The 18285-nt window shown below is 44.6% G+C and overlaps 10 protein-coding genes across 10 annotated transcripts; 6 read left to right on the top strand and 4 right to left on the bottom strand.

Moving 5' to 3' along the window:
- Window positions 1-115: 115 nt before the first annotated feature.
- L199_004156 (elongation factor 2) lies at window positions 116-3020 on the top strand (the record flags this gene model as incomplete). Its single annotated transcript, XM_064889884.1, has 7 exons — window positions 116-119; window positions 210-348; window positions 456-559; window positions 616-703; window positions 756-2604; window positions 2661-2736; window positions 2800-3020. The coding sequence occupies 7 exons, from the start codon at window positions 116-118 to the stop codon at window positions 3018-3020; spliced, it is 2481 nt and encodes an 826-aa protein (XP_064745956.1).
- Window positions 3021-3458: 438 nt separating this feature from the next.
- On the top strand, window positions 3459-4547 carry L199_004155 (uncharacterized protein; the record flags this gene model as incomplete). Its single annotated transcript, XM_064889883.1, has 3 exons — window positions 3459-3849; window positions 4053-4412; window positions 4501-4547. 3 exons carry the CDS (start codon window positions 3459-3461, stop codon window positions 4545-4547), a joined length of 798 nt encoding a protein of 265 aa, XP_064745955.1.
- A 495-nt stretch (window positions 4548-5042) lies between these two features.
- Window positions 5043-5450, top strand: L199_004154 (uncharacterized protein; the record flags this gene model as incomplete). Its single annotated transcript, XM_064889882.1, has 1 exon — window positions 5043-5450. The coding sequence occupies one exon, from the start codon at window positions 5043-5045 to the stop codon at window positions 5448-5450; it is 408 nt and encodes a 135-aa protein (XP_064745954.1).
- Window positions 5451-5618: 168 nt separating this feature from the next.
- Window positions 5619-6617, bottom strand: L199_004153 (uncharacterized protein; the record flags this gene model as incomplete). The annotated part of the gene is made up of 1 exon (XM_064889881.1): window positions 5619-6617. One exon carries the CDS (start codon window positions 6615-6617, stop codon window positions 5619-5621), a length of 999 nt encoding a protein of 332 aa, XP_064745953.1.
- Window positions 6618-7187: 570 nt separating this feature from the next.
- On the top strand, window positions 7188-9701 carry L199_004152 (uncharacterized protein; the record flags this gene model as incomplete). Its single annotated transcript, XM_064889880.1, has 2 exons — window positions 7188-7308; window positions 7366-9701. 2 exons carry the CDS (start codon window positions 7188-7190, stop codon window positions 9699-9701), a joined length of 2457 nt encoding a protein of 818 aa, XP_064745952.1.
- Window positions 9702-9862: 161 nt separating this feature from the next.
- L199_004151 (uncharacterized protein) lies at window positions 9863-13054 on the bottom strand (the record flags this gene model as incomplete). Its single annotated transcript, XM_064889879.1, has 10 exons — window positions 9863-10083; window positions 10167-11418; window positions 11488-11606; window positions 11671-11796; window positions 11854-11869; window positions 11927-12004; window positions 12068-12121; window positions 12217-12560; window positions 12619-12684; window positions 12817-13054. The coding sequence occupies 10 exons, from the start codon at window positions 13052-13054 to the stop codon at window positions 9863-9865; spliced, it is 2514 nt and encodes an 837-aa protein (XP_064745951.1).
- A 293-nt stretch (window positions 13055-13347) lies between these two features.
- On the top strand, window positions 13348-15026 carry L199_004150 (uncharacterized protein; the record flags this gene model as incomplete). Its single annotated transcript, XM_064889878.1, has 8 exons — window positions 13348-13434; window positions 13530-13680; window positions 13771-13887; window positions 13998-14222; window positions 14310-14443; window positions 14575-14673; window positions 14742-14817; window positions 14896-15026. 8 exons carry the CDS (start codon window positions 13348-13350, stop codon window positions 15024-15026), a joined length of 1020 nt encoding a protein of 339 aa, XP_064745950.1.
- An 85-nt stretch (window positions 15027-15111) lies between these two features.
- L199_004149 (uncharacterized protein) lies at window positions 15112-16697 on the bottom strand (the record flags this gene model as incomplete). Its single annotated transcript, XM_064889877.1, has 8 exons — window positions 15112-15336; window positions 15537-15713; window positions 15863-15988; window positions 16047-16171; window positions 16270-16396; window positions 16470-16520; window positions 16582-16610; window positions 16676-16697. The coding sequence occupies 8 exons, from the start codon at window positions 16695-16697 to the stop codon at window positions 15112-15114; spliced, it is 882 nt and encodes a 293-aa protein (XP_064745949.1).
- Window positions 16698-17056: 359 nt separating this feature from the next.
- Window positions 17057-17711, top strand: L199_004148 (uncharacterized protein; the record flags this gene model as incomplete). Its single annotated transcript, XM_064889876.1, has 5 exons — window positions 17057-17114; window positions 17189-17209; window positions 17277-17329; window positions 17401-17504; window positions 17630-17711. 5 exons carry the CDS (start codon window positions 17057-17059, stop codon window positions 17709-17711), a joined length of 318 nt encoding a protein of 105 aa, XP_064745948.1.
- A 174-nt stretch (window positions 17712-17885) lies between these two features.
- On the bottom strand, window positions 17886-18182 carry L199_004147 (uncharacterized protein; the record flags this gene model as incomplete). The annotated part of the gene is made up of 1 exon (XM_064889875.1): window positions 17886-18182. One exon carries the CDS (start codon window positions 18180-18182, stop codon window positions 17886-17888), a length of 297 nt encoding a protein of 98 aa, XP_064745947.1.
- Window positions 18183-18285: the final 103 nt, after the last annotated feature.

The following is an 18285-nucleotide window of genomic DNA, read 5'->3' as shown; positions in this document are numbered from 1 at the left end:
TCTCGACACGTTTTCGACCTATCTCCTTCGCTTCCTCATCAATTTCGATAATTCTTAGATGGAATAAGAGCTGACAGACGTGTTCAGCTTCACCGTAGATGAGATTAGGGCTTTGATGGGTGCGCTTTTGTTCTATTCCAATCCCATCGACTGTAAAGGTTGAAACGGAATTCACGGGCTAACGGTTTGTTCTGTTTTCCGATGTACAGACAAGCCAACCAACATCCGAAACATGTCGGTTATTGCCCACGTCGATCACGGTAAATCCACCCTTACCGACTCTTTGGTCTCCAAGGCTGGTATTATCGCCTCTGCCAAGGCTGGTGAGATGCGATTCACCGATACCAGGTGAGTTGTTGTCTTTGTTATGTCAAATTTTTGCTAGACTCCCATCTAGCGGGCATCTCCGATAATATCTTAGGCTGTTAGCTGATATCTTGTGTGCGATTCAACAGACAAGATGAAATCGACCGAGGTATCACTATCAAATCCACTGCCATTTCCATGTACTTCCCCCTTCTTAAAGAGGATGTAGATGACATCAAGCAAAAGACCGATGGTGAGTGAACTGGAACACGAACAGTAATTGCATCAAAGCTGACCAATCGAATCTAGGTAACGAATTCTTGATCAACTTGATCGACTCTCCCGGTCACGTCGATTTCTCATCCGAAGTAACTGCTGCTCTCCGAGTAACTGACGGGTGAGTTGCCAATATTCATGGTGCTAAAAAGCTCCCGCTAATCCCACACCAGTGCCCTTGTCGTTGTCGACTGTGTTGAAGGTGTATGTGTGCAAACCGAAACCGTGCTACGACAATCGTTAGGTGAACGAGTCAAGCCCGTTCTTATCATCAACAAGGTTGACCGAGCTCTTCTCGAATTGCAAGTCTCCAAGGAAGATCTTTACCAATCTTTCTGTCGAACCATTGAATCCGTCAATGTGATCATTTCCACCTACACCGACCCAGTCCTCGGTGACACCCAGGTCTACCCCGAAAAAGGTACCGTTGCTTTCGGTTCCGGTCTCCACGGTTGGGCTTTCTCCCTCCGACAATTCGCCGCTCGATACTCCAAGAAGTTCGGTGTTGACAAGAACAAGCTCATGCCTAAATTGTGGGGTGACAACTACTTCAACGCTAAGACCAAGAAATGGTCTACATCAGCTGCCGGTGGTGGTGAGAGAGCTTTCAACATGTTCGTCCTCGACCCTATCTTCAGACTCTTCGACTCCATCATGAACTACAAGAAGGAGGAGATCCCAACCCTTCTTGAGAAACTCGAAATCAAGCTCCTTGGTGATGAGAAAGACCTCGAAGGTAAACAACTTCTCAAGACTGTCATGAAGAAGTTCTTGCCTGCTGGTGACTCCCTCTTGGAAATGATTGTTATCAACCTTCCTTCCCCCGTTACCGCTCAAAAATACAGAGTTGAGACCCTTTACGAAGGTCCTATGGATGATGAATCCGCTATCGCTATCCGAGACTGTGACCCCAAGGGTCCTTTGATGGTCTACGTCTCCAAGATGGTGCCCACCTCCGATAAAGGTCGATTCTACGCTTTCGGTCGAGTCTTCGCCGGTACCGTCTCTTCCGGTCCTAAAGTCAGAATCCAAGGTCCTAACTTCGTTCCCGGAAAGAAAGATGACTCTGTTATCAAATCCATTCAACGAACCGTTCTTATGATGGGTCGAAGTACCGAAGCTATCGAGGACTGTCCCGCCGGTAACATCGTTGGTCTTGTCGGTGTCGATCAATTCTTGCTCAAATCCGGTACACTTACCACCTCCGAAACCGCTCACAACATGAGAGTCATGAAATTCTCCGTATCCCCTGTAGTACAAGTCGCCGTCGAGTGTAAGAACGCTTCTGACTTGCCCAAACTTGTCGAAGGTCTTAAGCGATTGTCCAAATCCGACCCTTGTGTCAAGACTTGGATGGGTGAGAACGGTGAAATCATCGTTGCCGGTGCTGGTGAATTGCACTTGGAAATCTGTCTTAACGATCTCGAAAACGATCACGCCGGTGTCCCTCTCCGAAAGTCCGACCCTGTCGTAGGATACAGAGAGACCGTCACTGCCGAATCATCCATGATCGCTCTTTCCAAATCTCAAAACAAGCACAACAGACTTTACGTCAAGGCTGAACCTCTTGATGAAGAGCTTACCAAGGATATCGAGGAAGGTCGAGTTGCTCCCAGAGATGACCCCAAGATCAGAGCTAGATACCTTGCCGACACCTACGGATGGGATGTTACCGATGCTAGAAAAATCTGGTGTTTCGGTCCCGATACCACCGGTCCTAACATCTTGTTAGATGGATCCAAGGGAGTTCAATACATGAACGAAATCAAGGATTCGTGTGTCGCTGCCTTCCAATGGGCCACCAAGGAAGGTGGTGTCTGTGAGGAACCAATGAGAGGTATCCGATACAACATCTTGGACTGTACCCTCCACACCGATGCTATCCACAGAGGTGGTGGTCAGATCATCCCTACCGCTCGACGAGTATGTTACGCTGCTCAGCTCCTCGCCAAGCCTGGTCTTCAAGAACCTATGTTCTTGGTCGAAATTGCCGTTCCCGAGTCTGCTCAAGGTGGTGTTTACGTGAGTCAAATTGTCTAACTTGATCATTAGATCAGACGCTGATATAAAATGAATAGTCATGTTTGAACGTCCGAAGAGGTCACGTATTCTCCTCCGAACAAAGAGTTGGTACCCCCATGTACACCATGAAGGGTGAGTGATCATCACTTGTACAGTAATACAACTTTGATGCTAACCATACTTTCACTCCCACAGCCTACCTTCCCGTAGCCGAATCATTCGGTTTCAACGCCGATCTCCGAGCCGCTACCGGTGGACAAGCGTTCCCTCAAGCCGTGTTCGACCACTACGCTCTCCTCAACGGTGACCCCACCGAAGTCGGATCTAAACTCAACACCCTCGCTGTCTCCATCCGAACGAGAAAGGGTCTCAAACCTGATGTACCTCTTTATGATCACTACTACGACAAATTATAAGAAGATTGTGCATTCATGTAGAGGTATGATAGGGTTGGCAGGATTGATTTGGATAGTTTATATATTAAACGAGATGCATCGTTGTGTCTATTTCTGCGATTGACATGGCTTTCAAAGCTAGCTGCATTGTCGTAAGAGAATGATTGGAGCGTGGGCTTGCACTGCGGGATGGAGTGAGAGCCAAAAAGGAAAAGCAAGGTGAGAAGACGAGTTTGGCAGGAATGACAGGATGTTGTTCATACTGATTTTGAAAACCGATCGAAGCACGCAGCCGTGAGTACACACATGTAACGTACGTACAATGAATGTATAGTAGCAATCTGCCTCAAGAGTATGCGGTAGGCCATCTACACATCATTCCGCTTTTCTCTCACATCTTTGTTTATGGTATAAGTTTTCTTGTCAACTCCATACTGCACCATTCCCACCTAAAAAACCATGTCACTCCAGAGTTTCCAGGAATTTCTCGATGGTATAGACGACACCCTCGATCCTCTCCCTTCACCTCCCACCCCTCCGTTACGCCCACGCAAACCATCACCTAAATTCCCTGAGGATGTACTTTCGACCATATTTGACATATTCACTTCAATCAATTTCCCCAATCTCAAAATCGCCGTACGGGTCAACACATTCCTATACAATCGATACCAACCCAAACTGTACCGATACATATCGTTAAATAGTAACAACGTAGGGGATTTCCAATTGCATGCTACATTGATTCTTGCAGCTTCAGATACGGGTTTACCGCCAAGAAGAAACCGTGATCGATTCCTCAACCTGTGTCATTCGATTACCCATCTAGAGATCGACGATGAAGAAGCAAGTCAGCAGATTGTTCAGGTCTTAGTTCTAAAGACCTAAGAAGCTCTCAAACGTTGTTCAAGAATGTGGAATATCTGGTATTGAGAGATGGATTCATGAGATTTCTCCAGAAGATAGATTATCATGCTTTTGATGGGTCATTACACTCAAAAAGGGTCGTACAATTATTGGGGAGATATCTGAAACCTAAACATCTATGTATAGAAAACCTCAGAGCGTACGATAAGAAAAATCCTAAATCACCTGAAATTTGGAAATTGGAGATATTGAAGAGTCACTGGAATCTGCATTCCATGACTTTTCATAATGATGTTGGATCGACGAGAATCATTTTTACGGGTGTCCCACTTCAGAGATTCTTCATGGCGCACCTTGCCGGTCGGTCGCCATCGGTTTTGATGCCAAGTACGGAAGATAATATCGGTAACGACCAGACTCGGGTGCAAATTTATCAGGACTCCCCGAATCATACCGTCGGTATGTCGGTAGATCTGCAGAGAAGGATCAGGGGTCAAGATGTGACGGTTTTTGGGGATCAGTCAATGGGTGAATGCGTTTGCTGCTGTAGGTCCTGAGTAAACGTGGGTACTTCAATGCCTCCAGTACAGTGTTTCCTGCGATTGGCCATTGGGCTCACGGGACAATAGATCAGCTTCGAGTCGAAGGATATCGGAAGATGTGATATCCATACGTTGGTAGTAGAATAGGTGAAAGGTACAATTCGCCAGATGTGATATTCCTGTTGACCCTTCATCTGCCTCAATATGCTGTGTACATGCACACAGGACGTATCCAGAAGCTCTGTACTTTGATGTCTCAGCATTCTCATGTTGCACAAAGGTGGATTGCCATGAAACCATGTCAACGATATCTTCTTTTGAAAGACTATCACCGCTGACGGATTCTGACACGTTTCAAGACAAACGAAACACAAGAGTGGAGCACTGTTCTTGATGACGTCGGTCGTTCCTTTCTTCAGATATTCAAATGCCCCCTCTCTGTTTTGTCAAGCCGGGGGATCCACGACCAGGTCAGGCTATACAGTATAAGCAGTGTTACTCTGTATATCACCAAGCTATCATGGTTCGCCAGAGCTTAAGTCTACTACAGATATCGAAATTTCAACACAACTAATTTTCATAATCGGTTTAACACCATCAACCTAACAAGACAAACTATCAGACGTGTGAAACAATGGCAGATAAAGAGACTACCAATATGACTTCCACCCCTTCCAAAGTGAATATCACCTCATCCGACGGCAATCCCCCTAGTGTGGGCGATGACTGGAAGATGGACGATATTTTCAAGGAAAACACGAGTGGAAGCCTGCTCATCGGAGGATATCGTTTCAAAGACGATACGTTAATGTATGATACTCAAACGCAAAGAACCGTCTTCTTCCAGAAAGATCATGGCTGGGATGCATTCTCAGGTTTATGGAACAAGGGGACTGAGTACAATCCTAACAATCTGCGATTAATCAAAAAACGCAGAAAATATGGGTTCTTCAGAAGTATACCCGATGAGATGCTTGATTCCGATGACGAGATGCCGGGTACTTTTCCTGGAACACACGAGCAATACAAGTCGAATGTTTAACTTGTTGTAGGTGGACGTTTCGCATCACATGATAGTAGGATGGTTCCCTACTATAGCAAAGGCTAGAATCTCATGAATTCGGTATATATATTTATATGTATGCTTCGTCTAATGCGTACCGATATGCCACCCCTCAGCCCCATGCATTCCTGATTTCCCCTCAGATCTTTATAGCTTCTGACTAGAGCAACACTCACACTCGACCTTCTCGTCGGCTTGTTGAATATGGGTGACTTTCTTCAACTCCCACATATCCTCGATTGGCGAATCGACAAGCTCCAATGGTAATCCATACGAGCCCCGCCAATCAGCGTAGACATGTATCTCCTGAGGTATCGTCCTGTGAATATACAAATCATTCCTTGGTGAAGCCCATCGGTAAATGACTTTGAGAGTCGTCTGACTGTACGAAGGGATAACATAATCTTCTAAGAAGAACCTCTGTATTGCTACACCCTCTAAAATCAGAAATTCAACCTTCATGTTTGATATAGGTACTCCGTGATGAACAATTTCTTGTATTCCACCCAAACCCCCGTCGGCTAGGTTCTGTACGAGGTTGTGCCATGTATGGGAAAAAGGTATTCCGAGATTCAGACACAGTTTTCTTGGCTGGATAGTCGTGAGGATCTTGCCTAGGGAATGTTCTATGGATGTGTCCATGCTTATACGTTCAAGGCCATGGCCCTTCTTCGTATTTCTGAATACCAGCTGTTCAACTTGAGGAAAGAAATTGGTGGTTCCCTCCTGCTCTAACATCTGGGCAATCACTTCTAAAATCGTCTCGCCAACTATCGATAGATTCCGCGCTGAGCTGCATATGGAACAAAATCTAGTATACTGATTTTTGGACTTGTGCAAATCTTGTAGTCTGAATTCATCCAAAACAGGGGGTGCCGCAGATTGTAATCGAGGTGGGCATAAATGTTTGAGGATGTGCGCGTCTTCGTCAGACAACGTAATTGAGTGAAATAGGAGGGAGTTAAAAGAAGCACGAAACCGAGAATTGAGCGAGGAGACGCATTTGAGATTCTCGAAAGATAGGGTGGCGAAGGCTGAGATGACGGAGTATTGGATGTCTTCGGGTAGAGATCCAATTGGAAGAAGAAGCGTCCGATCGGAAGGCTGAAGGTTCACTTCATTTGTATGAACAAGTGAATATGGCATATTTGTAGCTATCGAAGGGCTCACAAGAAGATATTAGTCATCAGTAAGTTTACAGGAGGGGCTTATTACATGTAAATTTGGGATCGCATTATGTACACGAAGCTCATGAGTACCAGAGACTTCTCACATGATCTAAGCAAGGTAGGTATTCTGATGATGGGGAAAGATCGTCCTTTGATGGTGATGACGTTGGCCTTTCCGACAGAAGATGCCATCCTCATTCATCTGTCAGGTCTGAGCCCCGGTTATACCAATTATCAAGAACATGAACAACATACCATGAGTCACGATGCTCCGATACGCTTGCACTTGTCCCAATCGCTGTCCAATTCATATAGATCGGCCGGATGGTCTACGACGGTGCATAACACGGGAACGCTCGACTGACTTTAATGCCACTGAGATTTGCCACTTTCAATTTGAACCATGAACTGGAACTGATAATCCGGGGTCTCCTTGAGTACCATCAACAACCCAAAGACGGGTTCACCTCGATATTTTCATTCGACCTATAAAATTCGACCTCATCTCAAAAGCTCATATAATAGCATAGTAGTCAGAACACTGGAGATGCCTTACAGAGCAAGGTGTAATCCTGCTTCTCTCATACGGCGACACAATGCTTCAGTAACAATCAGAAGGGACCCATCGGTGCTAAGACATGGGTCAGTCCAAGAGGGTATAAGGAGAGGTGAGCCATGAATCGCATTGTGGTATGAGGGGATGTTCATGTCTAACCCTGTGACAGGTGCATCGATACCTATGCAAGGCTATCGTTTCAACTCGACCTCATCCCTTCTCTCCCCATTCACATCGTTCTTCTCTCGCGCAAAAAGCTTGACACCCACATCACCCGATCAAGCAGCCTCTGAATTTGTCAATTCCATATCCTCATCTCAAATCGAGTCCCTCCATTCCTCCTACAGAACCATAGTCTCTTCACCTTCTCCATCCAATTGCCTGTCAGCTGAACATCTATACGATGCTATAACGCTATTAGCGGAATCGCGATCATTGAGGGATTTAGAATTACTAAGAAGGATATATGATGATCTACCAAATCGCTTTGGATATACCATTGCTGCAGAGCATGTCAATCTCCTCATTAAAGCTCTGTGTAATAACGGACTAACAGAGGAGGCTCTTTCGCTCGCTCAGTCGATTGATCCTGAGGACGTAGATTGGCGTATACTCCTTCGATCAGCTTCTACCGACTATCCGTTTCTCATCGACACTGTGATTCCTTTCCTTCGACAATATTCCACACTTGACCAATCAGACATCGCCCTCATCATCAGATCGATAAGGAACACCCACTCTCGTTCTACTGGATCACTCTCTCGCTCAAAGTTAGAATCTGTTTTAGGAGATATAAGGGAAAAGGGATTAATGCTGGAGCCATCAACCGAAGCGGAACTGATGAGATTGTACATCTCATTAGGAGACCTAGATGAAGCCAATGAGATCGTCTCGAGATGGAACATGAAAAACATCGTTTCACCCGGGCTATGGAATGCTATCGTGGAAATGGCTATTGCCCGCGATGACCTGGACATGGTGAAAAATACAATTGAGAATATGAAGGAGAAAGGGATCAAACCACCTCAGAAAGCTTTGACGTTCCTATCACTGCGAAAACTCAGATCGTACATCTCTTCAACATCCATTGTGGGATTTTCAGAAATTATTGGATCGGTGGATGGCGCTGAGCGAGTTTGCGGAATAGAAGCTAAAGCGGACGTATGGGCGGAGGCCATCAGAGTGTACTTGTTAGAGCTCAAATCGCATGATAAACTAGATGTGGTATTAGAGGTGTATTCGGAGATATTATCGAGGGGAATAGAAGTATCCGCGGATTTAGCAAGAAACATTATCATACCTTTATCGAATGTTCGACATCATAGCAGATTAGATGATATGATTAGGATATATGATGATTACTCATCTTCCTCTTTGGCTTTCAACACAAAAAAGGAGAAAAACAAATTTCAGAATGTCTATCAATACCTTTTAATGGCATGTTCGAAAGCTCAACCACCATCAACTAGGACTGCTCTGAAACTGCTTGAAGATATGAAGATCCACCATATGGAAATATCGTCGAGCAATATGATTTCGTTACTTGTATTATTGATGAAATCAAGTGAAGATCATTATTCAGCTTTCAATCTCTATTCACATTTCTACGACTTATCACCTGGTTCGATAGATGAAGAAGGGTATAAAGTGATTTTGATCAATTTCTTAAATCTATATTGGACCCAATCACCTTTTTGTCCACCGGAATTGTTCATTGCGATTCTGAAGGATATGAGTAGAAATGGATATCAGCCTGACTCACATATCCTATCAAGTTTGTTAAAACAATACGGTTCTCAAGCGACCAAATTACGTAGAAAATTACGCCCACCTCCGTCAACCCCTTCAACCACGCCATCAACAACGACGACTACATCGACATCGATATCACCATTTGAACAAGAATATCAACAAGTGAATATAGGTGAACAACTTGATATACTCTCTCAATCGATAAGGGATATCCATACCTTACTCAAACTTGATCCATTGATCATACCGGATATACCACTCTTATCTTCCCTGATGGATGCCTATGCGAGGGTAGGAGCATATAGTGAATGTTTCGAAGTTTGGGATGAACTTGTTTCTCGACGGGCTAGAGAACCTGCTCAGAATCTTAGAAGTCTTTATGCAGCAAGTATAAATGTCATTCTGGATGCGTGTGGATGGAGTTATTCTTTAAAAAGGGGAAAGAAAATCTGGGCTTGGGCAAAGAAATGGGATTTAGCATGGGAGAAAAAACATTACGATTCATATGTTGAATTTCTATGTAGGAATTCCCAATTGGCCGAGGCGGCGGAGTTTATATTCGATGAGATGGTTAGTCCGAATCCACAGGCGGACAAGGAAAGTGTCAGGATTGTATTGAAGTTTGCTAGAAGAGAGAAGGATGCGGGTAGAAGTGGATTAGAGGCGATGAGAGACTTTGTGCAAAGGTTAAAAGTCGAGAAGAAAGAGGTGTATGATCAATTGAAGGATGAAGGTGAATTGGAAGGATACTAGAGGTGAAGCAAAGGGGAATCTTGTGTAGCGATATAATCATGAAGTAGTCAACAATGACAAGATGCATATGACAAGCAACTACTACAGTAAGAATACAACAGTTCCAGTATGACTATAGCTACAAGACATGCACCAAACCCGATTTCACAGAACAGTTGTTGCTATTTTCGTTTCGCCTTCCATCCTTTCCAATCTATATCCCTCTTCCATACCTTTCCGATTTCTGTGTCCGTTTCCGTCACAGAAAGATTCTGTAAAACTATCAGAGGGATCATACTGGGTCTACCGTGAGCGCACATGAATGGGAATTTCGTTTGACCCAATTGGGAGATCAGCCGTGATTGTTGATCGAGATCGAGGGAATCTTGGAACATGATTGCGCCTGCGAGCGAGTCATCAGCCATCAGCATTGCAACTGATAATTTGAGCATTTGTGATAGAGTCTAATAGTATAGCATTACTCACCTCGACAAGCCTTTGAATTAGCCAACTCCAACATTTCCCTCGGCATGAATCTCATTTCTTTGCCCCAATCGTTCCTCTTTTCCTCTGTTTTATCTGATGACTGCTCAAATGACCCAATCAAAGCTTCGATCACACCAAGATCATCTGTCAGAACAGGTAGGTGACCTCTGATCAATCTACTCATCTCGACACCCTCTTTTTTACCTAATCTACCGACCAACAAGCTAGGTACAGCATCGACTTGCATTTGAACATAATCACCTTCCAATCCTTCCAGCGGGGGCACAGTAAGGTGTATACCCCATCTTTTGAACACTTCCTTGACACCAGGTTGAGAAAGTTGCCTCATTTCTTGAGTTGTAAGAATGATACGAGGCGTATGTTTCATTAATTTGGTTATAGCCATACTGTCATTCCTAAATCCCATACAAAGTGAAGCCAATATGTTTTCAACTGATATCCTCTCGTCGGCTGCATGTTGATCTACCAATACCACTGCTTTATCTTCGTTGGTGCCTGTGGAAGTATGTAGGTCGATAGTGATAGCAACGAATTTCTGATCTACTTGACCCACGACATGGGCGTGATCTAAAGACGATTTACAAAGTTGAATTTCCACTTTGCGTTGTTTTGTAGAAGAGTCCAATGTGATAGATTTGGCTGATAATGGATCATCTGCTTGGTGTTGGTACGAGTGTCCATGATCATTATGCTCTTCGTCAGATTGCATAGCTTCCAACGATCTCTTCCTGTTTGCGGATGGCTTGCTAAATGGTAATACACCACCATCGATTCTATTCTCCAGATCAACTATCCACTGACATTCCTGACTTGGTTTCTCAGCTATACGAGGTGAATAGCCATCGACATCAATTCGAATCTGTTTTCTTGTAACCAAAAGTTGATCAAAAGGTGTCAGAGGTGGTGTAGGGGGTAACAAACCGGGGCTAAGTAGAAGTTGGGGATCCTCTTGATTCTGTTGGTGAGTGGGAGCGGCAATCGGTATTATGGCTGAGAAAGACAATGGCGTTGGTCTAGTCAAATCCCATTCCTGATGTGAGTCATGATGAGAGGTCACTCCTTTACCCAAAGGCGATCGGCCATGCAAGATCGTCACAGATGATGTAGCCTTCCTTGGACTGCCTTTCGTAGGGCTTGTAGAAGCATCTTGCAACTTTATGCGATCGTATCCGTTCTTTTTGAGATACTCGTCTACTACAGCTAATAGAAGTGCTTGGACCTTGGCGAAATCCTATTACACATACCAGATAATCAGCTGACTCGGAACAGGACTTTTTGAATAGTCGAAGAGATGGCTTACCTTGTAGCCCAAGATTCCTTTTGCCGGTTCGAAGCTCACATCCACTTCTTCCGAAGGTAATGAGACGTTGAGGACATATATGGGATGACGTTCTAGCCTCCTGGGCGATCTTCGTTTCTCTGTGAGATTAGTCTCAGCAGCTGGTCCGAATATCATAATAAATAAATCGAAGGAGCTGCTTACTGGCATCATGATCTTCCAATTCATCATGTTGACCCGCAGAAGCAAAAGTACCGAATCTGCTATTTGAGAATTTCCTTGCGATGGCTAGATGAAGTTCAGAGTGAGTAATGGGGTAGTTGTTGATATCTGCGGCAATATATTAGTGAGCTATAGTACGACCTGGTCCATATTGACGCAGCTCACAGAGATGCTGATGAATCTGTCATACTCCAAAATCAGCTATGCATCGTCCTTTCACCGCGAGGATCTAGCTCACCTTGGTTATATCACCTGAAAGACTTATGAAACCATCTACACGTCTTGATCCCGCTGATACGCGGATACTTTGTACGCGCTATAACAGAACGTCACCTTATGAGGACGGTCACCTTTCAAAGCAAAGGCGGAGAAAGCTCACTCGTACAAGTGCATTGCCGTATAAGGCTCGAAAGACTTGAACACTTGACTTTGTCTAGCATAAACGGACGATATCAGCTCCTACTGAATTGGAGTTGATGATGCTGAATGGTTGAGCTTGGAATTGGGCGACAAGAAAGTGCTACTAACTCCTCTGATATCCAAAACTTTCCTCCTATCGCCCATCCCTCTATCATCCCATACCGACCAGTTCACTCCATACCTCGCCAACGCAAAAACCTCTACGACCTTCTTACATTGTCTCATCAATGTATCTTCGTTCACCCTGAGCATCTCTTCCTTTCGAACAGGTATATTGTGGAATATCTCTTTGACTGTCACTATTGTCCCGCTCTTCGACGGAATATGGCGTGAGGGATCAATGCCGAGATAGAGAGTTTTAGTAGATTTCATTATCTTCGTTAATGCTTCGTCAGTCGAGGTCGTTTTGCTTGTAATGCTAAGTAATGATAAAGAAGATATGGACGATAACGCTGAGGGTGACTACGCATGAGCTGAGTGATATATTCGCAAAAATGTGGTACAACTCACCTTCTCCTCTGAATCCGTATGACCTTACTGAACCGAGATTCGCTTCATTGAGGGTCTTGCTGGTTCCTATGTAGGTGCATCAGGATGGTGAGCATGACAAGGACGATATAGTGTAGGTCCTTCACTAGCTAGATGCCAGACACACTACACTACAGATCGCGCAATGATGCAGGAAAGCAAAGTCAGACAGATACCCACGAAACCTCTTTCCAGCCTTCCTCAACCCCTCTTCTCCAATCCCACATCCATCATCCCTCACTCGAATGCTCTCATTCCCTTTGGCTAGGCTTATGTATATATCCATGTTCTTTGCTCCGGCATCTAGGGAGTTCTGGATGAGCTCGGATACGATCTGAGGGAATGTCGATATGATGAACGAAGAGCGGATTGCGGTGGATGTGGGGGTAGGAAGGGGAGTGATCGGTTCCGATTCCATGATGAGCGGAGAGGCAAACTCTACTCCATGACTCGAACTAAATGCGAGGTCATCGATAGATGAAGCAGTTATAGCCTATCAAGATATGTATATCTACAGGATGGTCTGATGTGAATGGGAAGTAGAAAAGAAAGTATTCGACGGTTTCGTCTCTCGTCATGTTTTGGTTGTTGTTGCCGCTGAACGACCTCCACTCACTCGACATCATCGTCACCTTCAGGTCAACTGCATATCCCTCATTTCGCTTCCTTGTGCATCTTTCCATCCATATACTGAGGGCTCAGCAAAGCACCATGGCAGCAGCGAGCTCGTCCTCTGCCTCTTCCACGTCCAAGCTCGATGTGCCATTGCATATTAAGTATATCCAGAATTTAGACAAGGTGAGTATCAATAGGGCTGAGCTAGTTCCCTGTTCATATGCAGAGCAATGCATTACGAGATGGTCGGGCGATGCTGATTCTATTCTCTTTTGCAGCGCCAGGATCTAGCATATCATCTCACCTCGCATCTCCGTCTCAATGGGATATACTGGGGACTGACGGCTTCTCATATAATGGGGCAGCCCTCGGCGCTGGATAGAGAAGGCGTAATAGAGTATGTCTTATCATGCTGGGACGAGGAAGCAGGTAAGTCTATATATCAACTATCAAGTGCTGGCTGAGCAGGAAAGAATGTGAATGGATTGCTCGCTGACGAGATTCTGTTGAATGTCATAGGTGCTTTCGGACCTCATCCGAATCATGATGGACACATATTAGCTACATTATCAGGGATACAGATTATGTTGATGGAGGATGCGATCGATAGGGTCGATGTGGATAGTGTAACGAAGTGTGAGTGTATGCCAGAATCGCAAAAACATGGTCCATCTTGGTAATCTCGATTGATGATGGAGAAGGTGATTTTATCGAGCAAGACTGATCGTCCCATGCCAAACTTGTAGTCCTCCTTGACCGAATCAACCCCGATGGCTCTGTCTCTGGCGATTCATGGGGTGAGATCGACACTCGATTCACCTACATCCTCTTATCATCCCTATCTCTATTGGGCAGACTCAATCACATACCTCAAGACAAAAGGGAGAAGATAGTAGAGTATATAAGTAGATGCAGGAATTTCGATGGTGGATTTGGGAGAGTTCCAGGAGCAGAGAGTCATTCAGGACAAGGTGAGTATAATAACAAACCCCTCTCTTTTTGCTCTCCGAGATGTCAGTAGCGAGATATATACTAACTTCGATGATTGATATACTTAGTATGGGTCTGTACTGCCGCTTTATCGATACTGGATAGACAAGATTTGATCGATATACCTCTATTGGGAGCATGGTTATCTGAGAGGCAATTGCCTAATGGTGGTTTGAATGGACGTCCGGAGAAGCTGGAAGACGTGAGTTGAAATGCCCAGATTATCGCCAGATCATCGACAGAACTTATTCCATTTCGCCCTTCATCCTCTGAATGGAAACTGAGTTGCTAGGTAGAATGATCGAATATTGATATTTTCCGTATTGGACGTAGGTCTGTTACTCTTGGTGGTGTCTCGCTTCCATATCGATATTGGGTAAATTGAATTGGATCAATAAAGATAAATTGATACATTTCATCTTAGGTGCTCAAGTAAGTTGGTCAACCAGATTCTCCCATCGAGGGACACAACAGCTCATATGATGATGTCCATGTTATAGGATCTGGAAGATGGTGGGATAGCAGATAGACCAGGTGATTGGGTAGATGTATTTCATACGATATTTGGTGTAGCTGGTGAGTCACCTTCCATTCGGATCAATCACTTTTCCGAATCGATCTATCAGTTTAACGAAATCTTGATCGCACATCCAGGTTTATCTCTCCTAGGTTATCCAGGATTAGAAGATATAGATCCAGTATATTGTATGCCAGCGAGATTAATTGATAAACTAGGATTAAGGAAACCTTACGCTACTTTACCAAGAATGGTCACATACCCATGATATCCTTAGGATCACTCGAGTGCAATATATAATATTGTATATACATGCATGAATATCATACGTCGACATTTTACGGTACTGCAAACTATTGCACACCAGTCTCTTCTCCTGGTACAGTCGCATGGCCCTCTCCATCTCCAGCGCCACCAGCAGCAGGAGTCTGAGTACCTGATACAGCTGCTGAACCCATTGCCATAGAAGCTTGACCAGCTTGAGTGGCTGCAAGTCGTTGTCTCTTCTTCTCCGCTTCGGCTTCTTTCTCAGATTCTATTTGGGATACTATATTTTCGATCTCGGATTGTTCGAGGTTCTGATTCGGAACGAAATTAGGTATCAGCATGGTATGTAATGTATAATCACTTTGTCTGCTTCCGATACGGAAGGAAAGCAAATAGCAATTAAGTGATACTTTGAGACTTCATGAAGAGGATTATCAAGAATAGTACGGACAAGACTGAAATTTTGTTCTCGATGGTCTTACAACGTAAATGAGATTAAAGTCCTACTCACAGTAATCACTCCATAACTCTCCATCACACTAATCTCAATGTTCTTCGCACCGGTCTGTACCACTTCAAGCAGCGATTTGACAGTCAACTTGATAGCTTCGTCCCGTGGCAAGTCTTCGGTGTAGTTCTTTTCGAGGAACTCTCGGACCGTCTTGGATGCTCGACCGATCGAACATGCCTAATGATATTATCAATGTATCAGCTTGAAAGTCGACGGAGCTTTAAATACCGGGGCAAAGCTTAAAGAGCAGAAGCATATAGGTCTCAAAGATTCTTTTGAAGATGGGACTGATGAGATCGAGGGTCAAGCTTTGATCAGATACTCACCTTCCAAGCCGAGTAGATACCACTGGGTTCAGTCTGATACAGTCTAGGTACAGTATCATTGGGATCAAAACCAACTACCAGAGTTGAGATTCCGAATGGCCTCACACCACCTGATTGAGTGTATTTCTATAAAAAGCAGTGTATTAGCACATGATATCAAATCAAAGGAAGATTGGGGACCTACCTGTTGAATACCTGCAATATGCTTTGTGATATACTCAATACTGACTGGATCTTCAACCGTTAATCTGTGAGATTGACATTCAACTCTGGCTTTGTCGATTAATATTCTACCATCTGCCGTTAAGCCTAAACATGGAGTATATTACCATGCTTCATCAGCTTAGTCCACAATACATTGTGAAGGATATACTGGCTGAAGAAAGAAGTGTCACGATGGGACTAACCTGCAAAAGCCACACAGACATGATCATCCAACATAGCTACTTTCCTGACCGTTCGTGGATCTTGTAATTGTAAAGTCGATTTCTTTTCTACTCCTAACACCACACATGATTTCCCTCTTACACCGACCTGTACATCGAATCATACAGTTAGCTTACACATTGGCCAAACTGAACCACAATAAGTCATAAGCTAGACTTACAGCACAGGTTCCCCTTCGGACGGCTTCAAGGGCGTATTCTACTTGGAATAACTATTGAATATGAAGTATGTCAGCTTGTGACCATCACTGAGGCGGGACACAGAGAGCTCACATGTCCATCAGGGGAGAAGACGGTCAACGCTACCAAGTGAAAGTCATTGACAAGATCAGCTGGTATTCCACCTCGGAGGGAAAGGACAGCTCACCTCGGTCGTACGATCTTGACATAATGGATAACTAGTGGGGCGTACACTGAATGAGATGAATGTTGGCCTTATGTCTATGTTGCATATGTATCTGACTTGAACATGCATCGAGTATCTTTGGATGTCAGAACAACCCCGCATCATCATCGTTGTCCGACACGCGTCCATGGAACAGATGTTAGGCTCACCTGACGTCTGGAGAGCAAGTAGGCACGTGGCGCTTATGGTCTGCGTGCAGGCCTGGCCTCTCTCTGGTCGAGGGAGAGATGAGATACCGCAGGTGCATGTCAGTATCACTCATGCACTGAAGAACTGCTTACTAGACGAACAGAGTCAGAGGAAGTGTATGTCACAGGAGAAACCAAGAGCGATAAGACCGTTATGTCCAAGATATTAGGTCAGGTATTGGTGGTGGTCGCTGTTCTAGCTTTAGTACATGGTGGGTCCGGAATGCCTTGACGTCTCTATCGATCCTCTGTCCCTCAAAGCTGATCATCGTGCTTATACGTGTAGCTGCATTCTCGACTTATGAACGTATGTCATAGTCCCTTGAACACATCAGTATATCGGATGTCGTACTGACTATATGTCCTGTACATAGACCTATCAACGTTGAAAGCCCTCTCGAGACCTACTGGATCATTACCAGGTTCTGTAAGTGCCATTATAACACAACGCTAATGATGGACTCTGGCCTCAAGGGCTGACAGGATGTATCACACTAGATCATACTCGAAGCTCTGATCTCGCTAGGACTGTTCATACCTGGAATAGCACTCTCATCGGACAGCTTGGAAGATGTCACATACAGAGGAGAATTGGCTAAGAGGTGGGTAGACTCATCTCATTATCGCACACATAAGGCAATCAAGAACCTTTCAAATGTATAATCACAGACGGAAGGAAGTATGAAAGACAGACATGCTGATATTTTTTTACGATCGTACTTGACAGAAGTATAGACGACCAGGACGCCAAGATGGCATTCATGATTCCTTCCAAACGTGGTCAAGCAATATTCGGAGATCAGCAGTAATACGTAGAACGTAATGATATTATGCATGTATAATGAATATAACAATGATCATGTATTCTGATGATGCAGAATAGACCGAGTGCTCTCCTCCCATCTAACCCAAAGTCAGTCGCACATCGGACCCAAAACTCATTCAATATATCTGTATATTAACCACTCTTCCAACCTGCTATTCTACCTCTCTCTCAAAGCCCATTTTAATCCTCCCCACCTCCTTCCTTCCCGCTCAACCCCAAAATTCACACTCTTCTTCCCACCCAGTCTCTCCCTCTGGGACACTCCATTCCATCGTCCCCTCCCATCTACCCAAGTCTGCACACGCAGATTAGCCGGCTTGTTGGGGTTTGCTAATAAGTGGTCGGAAGGAGTGGGTAGCTGAGAGAGGGGTTTGATTATTGGGTTAATGGATAACTGACGGACATGGGGTAAGAGGGGGGAAGGGAGAGTTGATAGGGGGATATATCGAGGCATCGTGCGAATCGCTATGTGCAGATGATCAGCTTGCGATATATGTCGATGAGTAAGAGGGAGTCGATGATACCCACTGCTATGTGTGAGTGCACTTTCTCAGTAG

Source organism: Kwoniella botswanensis, chromosome 1, assembly GCF_036426115.1.
Source record: "Kwoniella botswanensis chromosome 1, complete sequence".
NCBI classification, from domain to species: Eukaryota; Fungi; Basidiomycota; class Tremellomycetes; order Tremellales; family Cryptococcaceae; genus Kwoniella; species Kwoniella botswanensis.
Note: the sequence above shows the minus strand (reverse complement) of the source record. Positions and strands in the feature narration are given on the sequence as shown.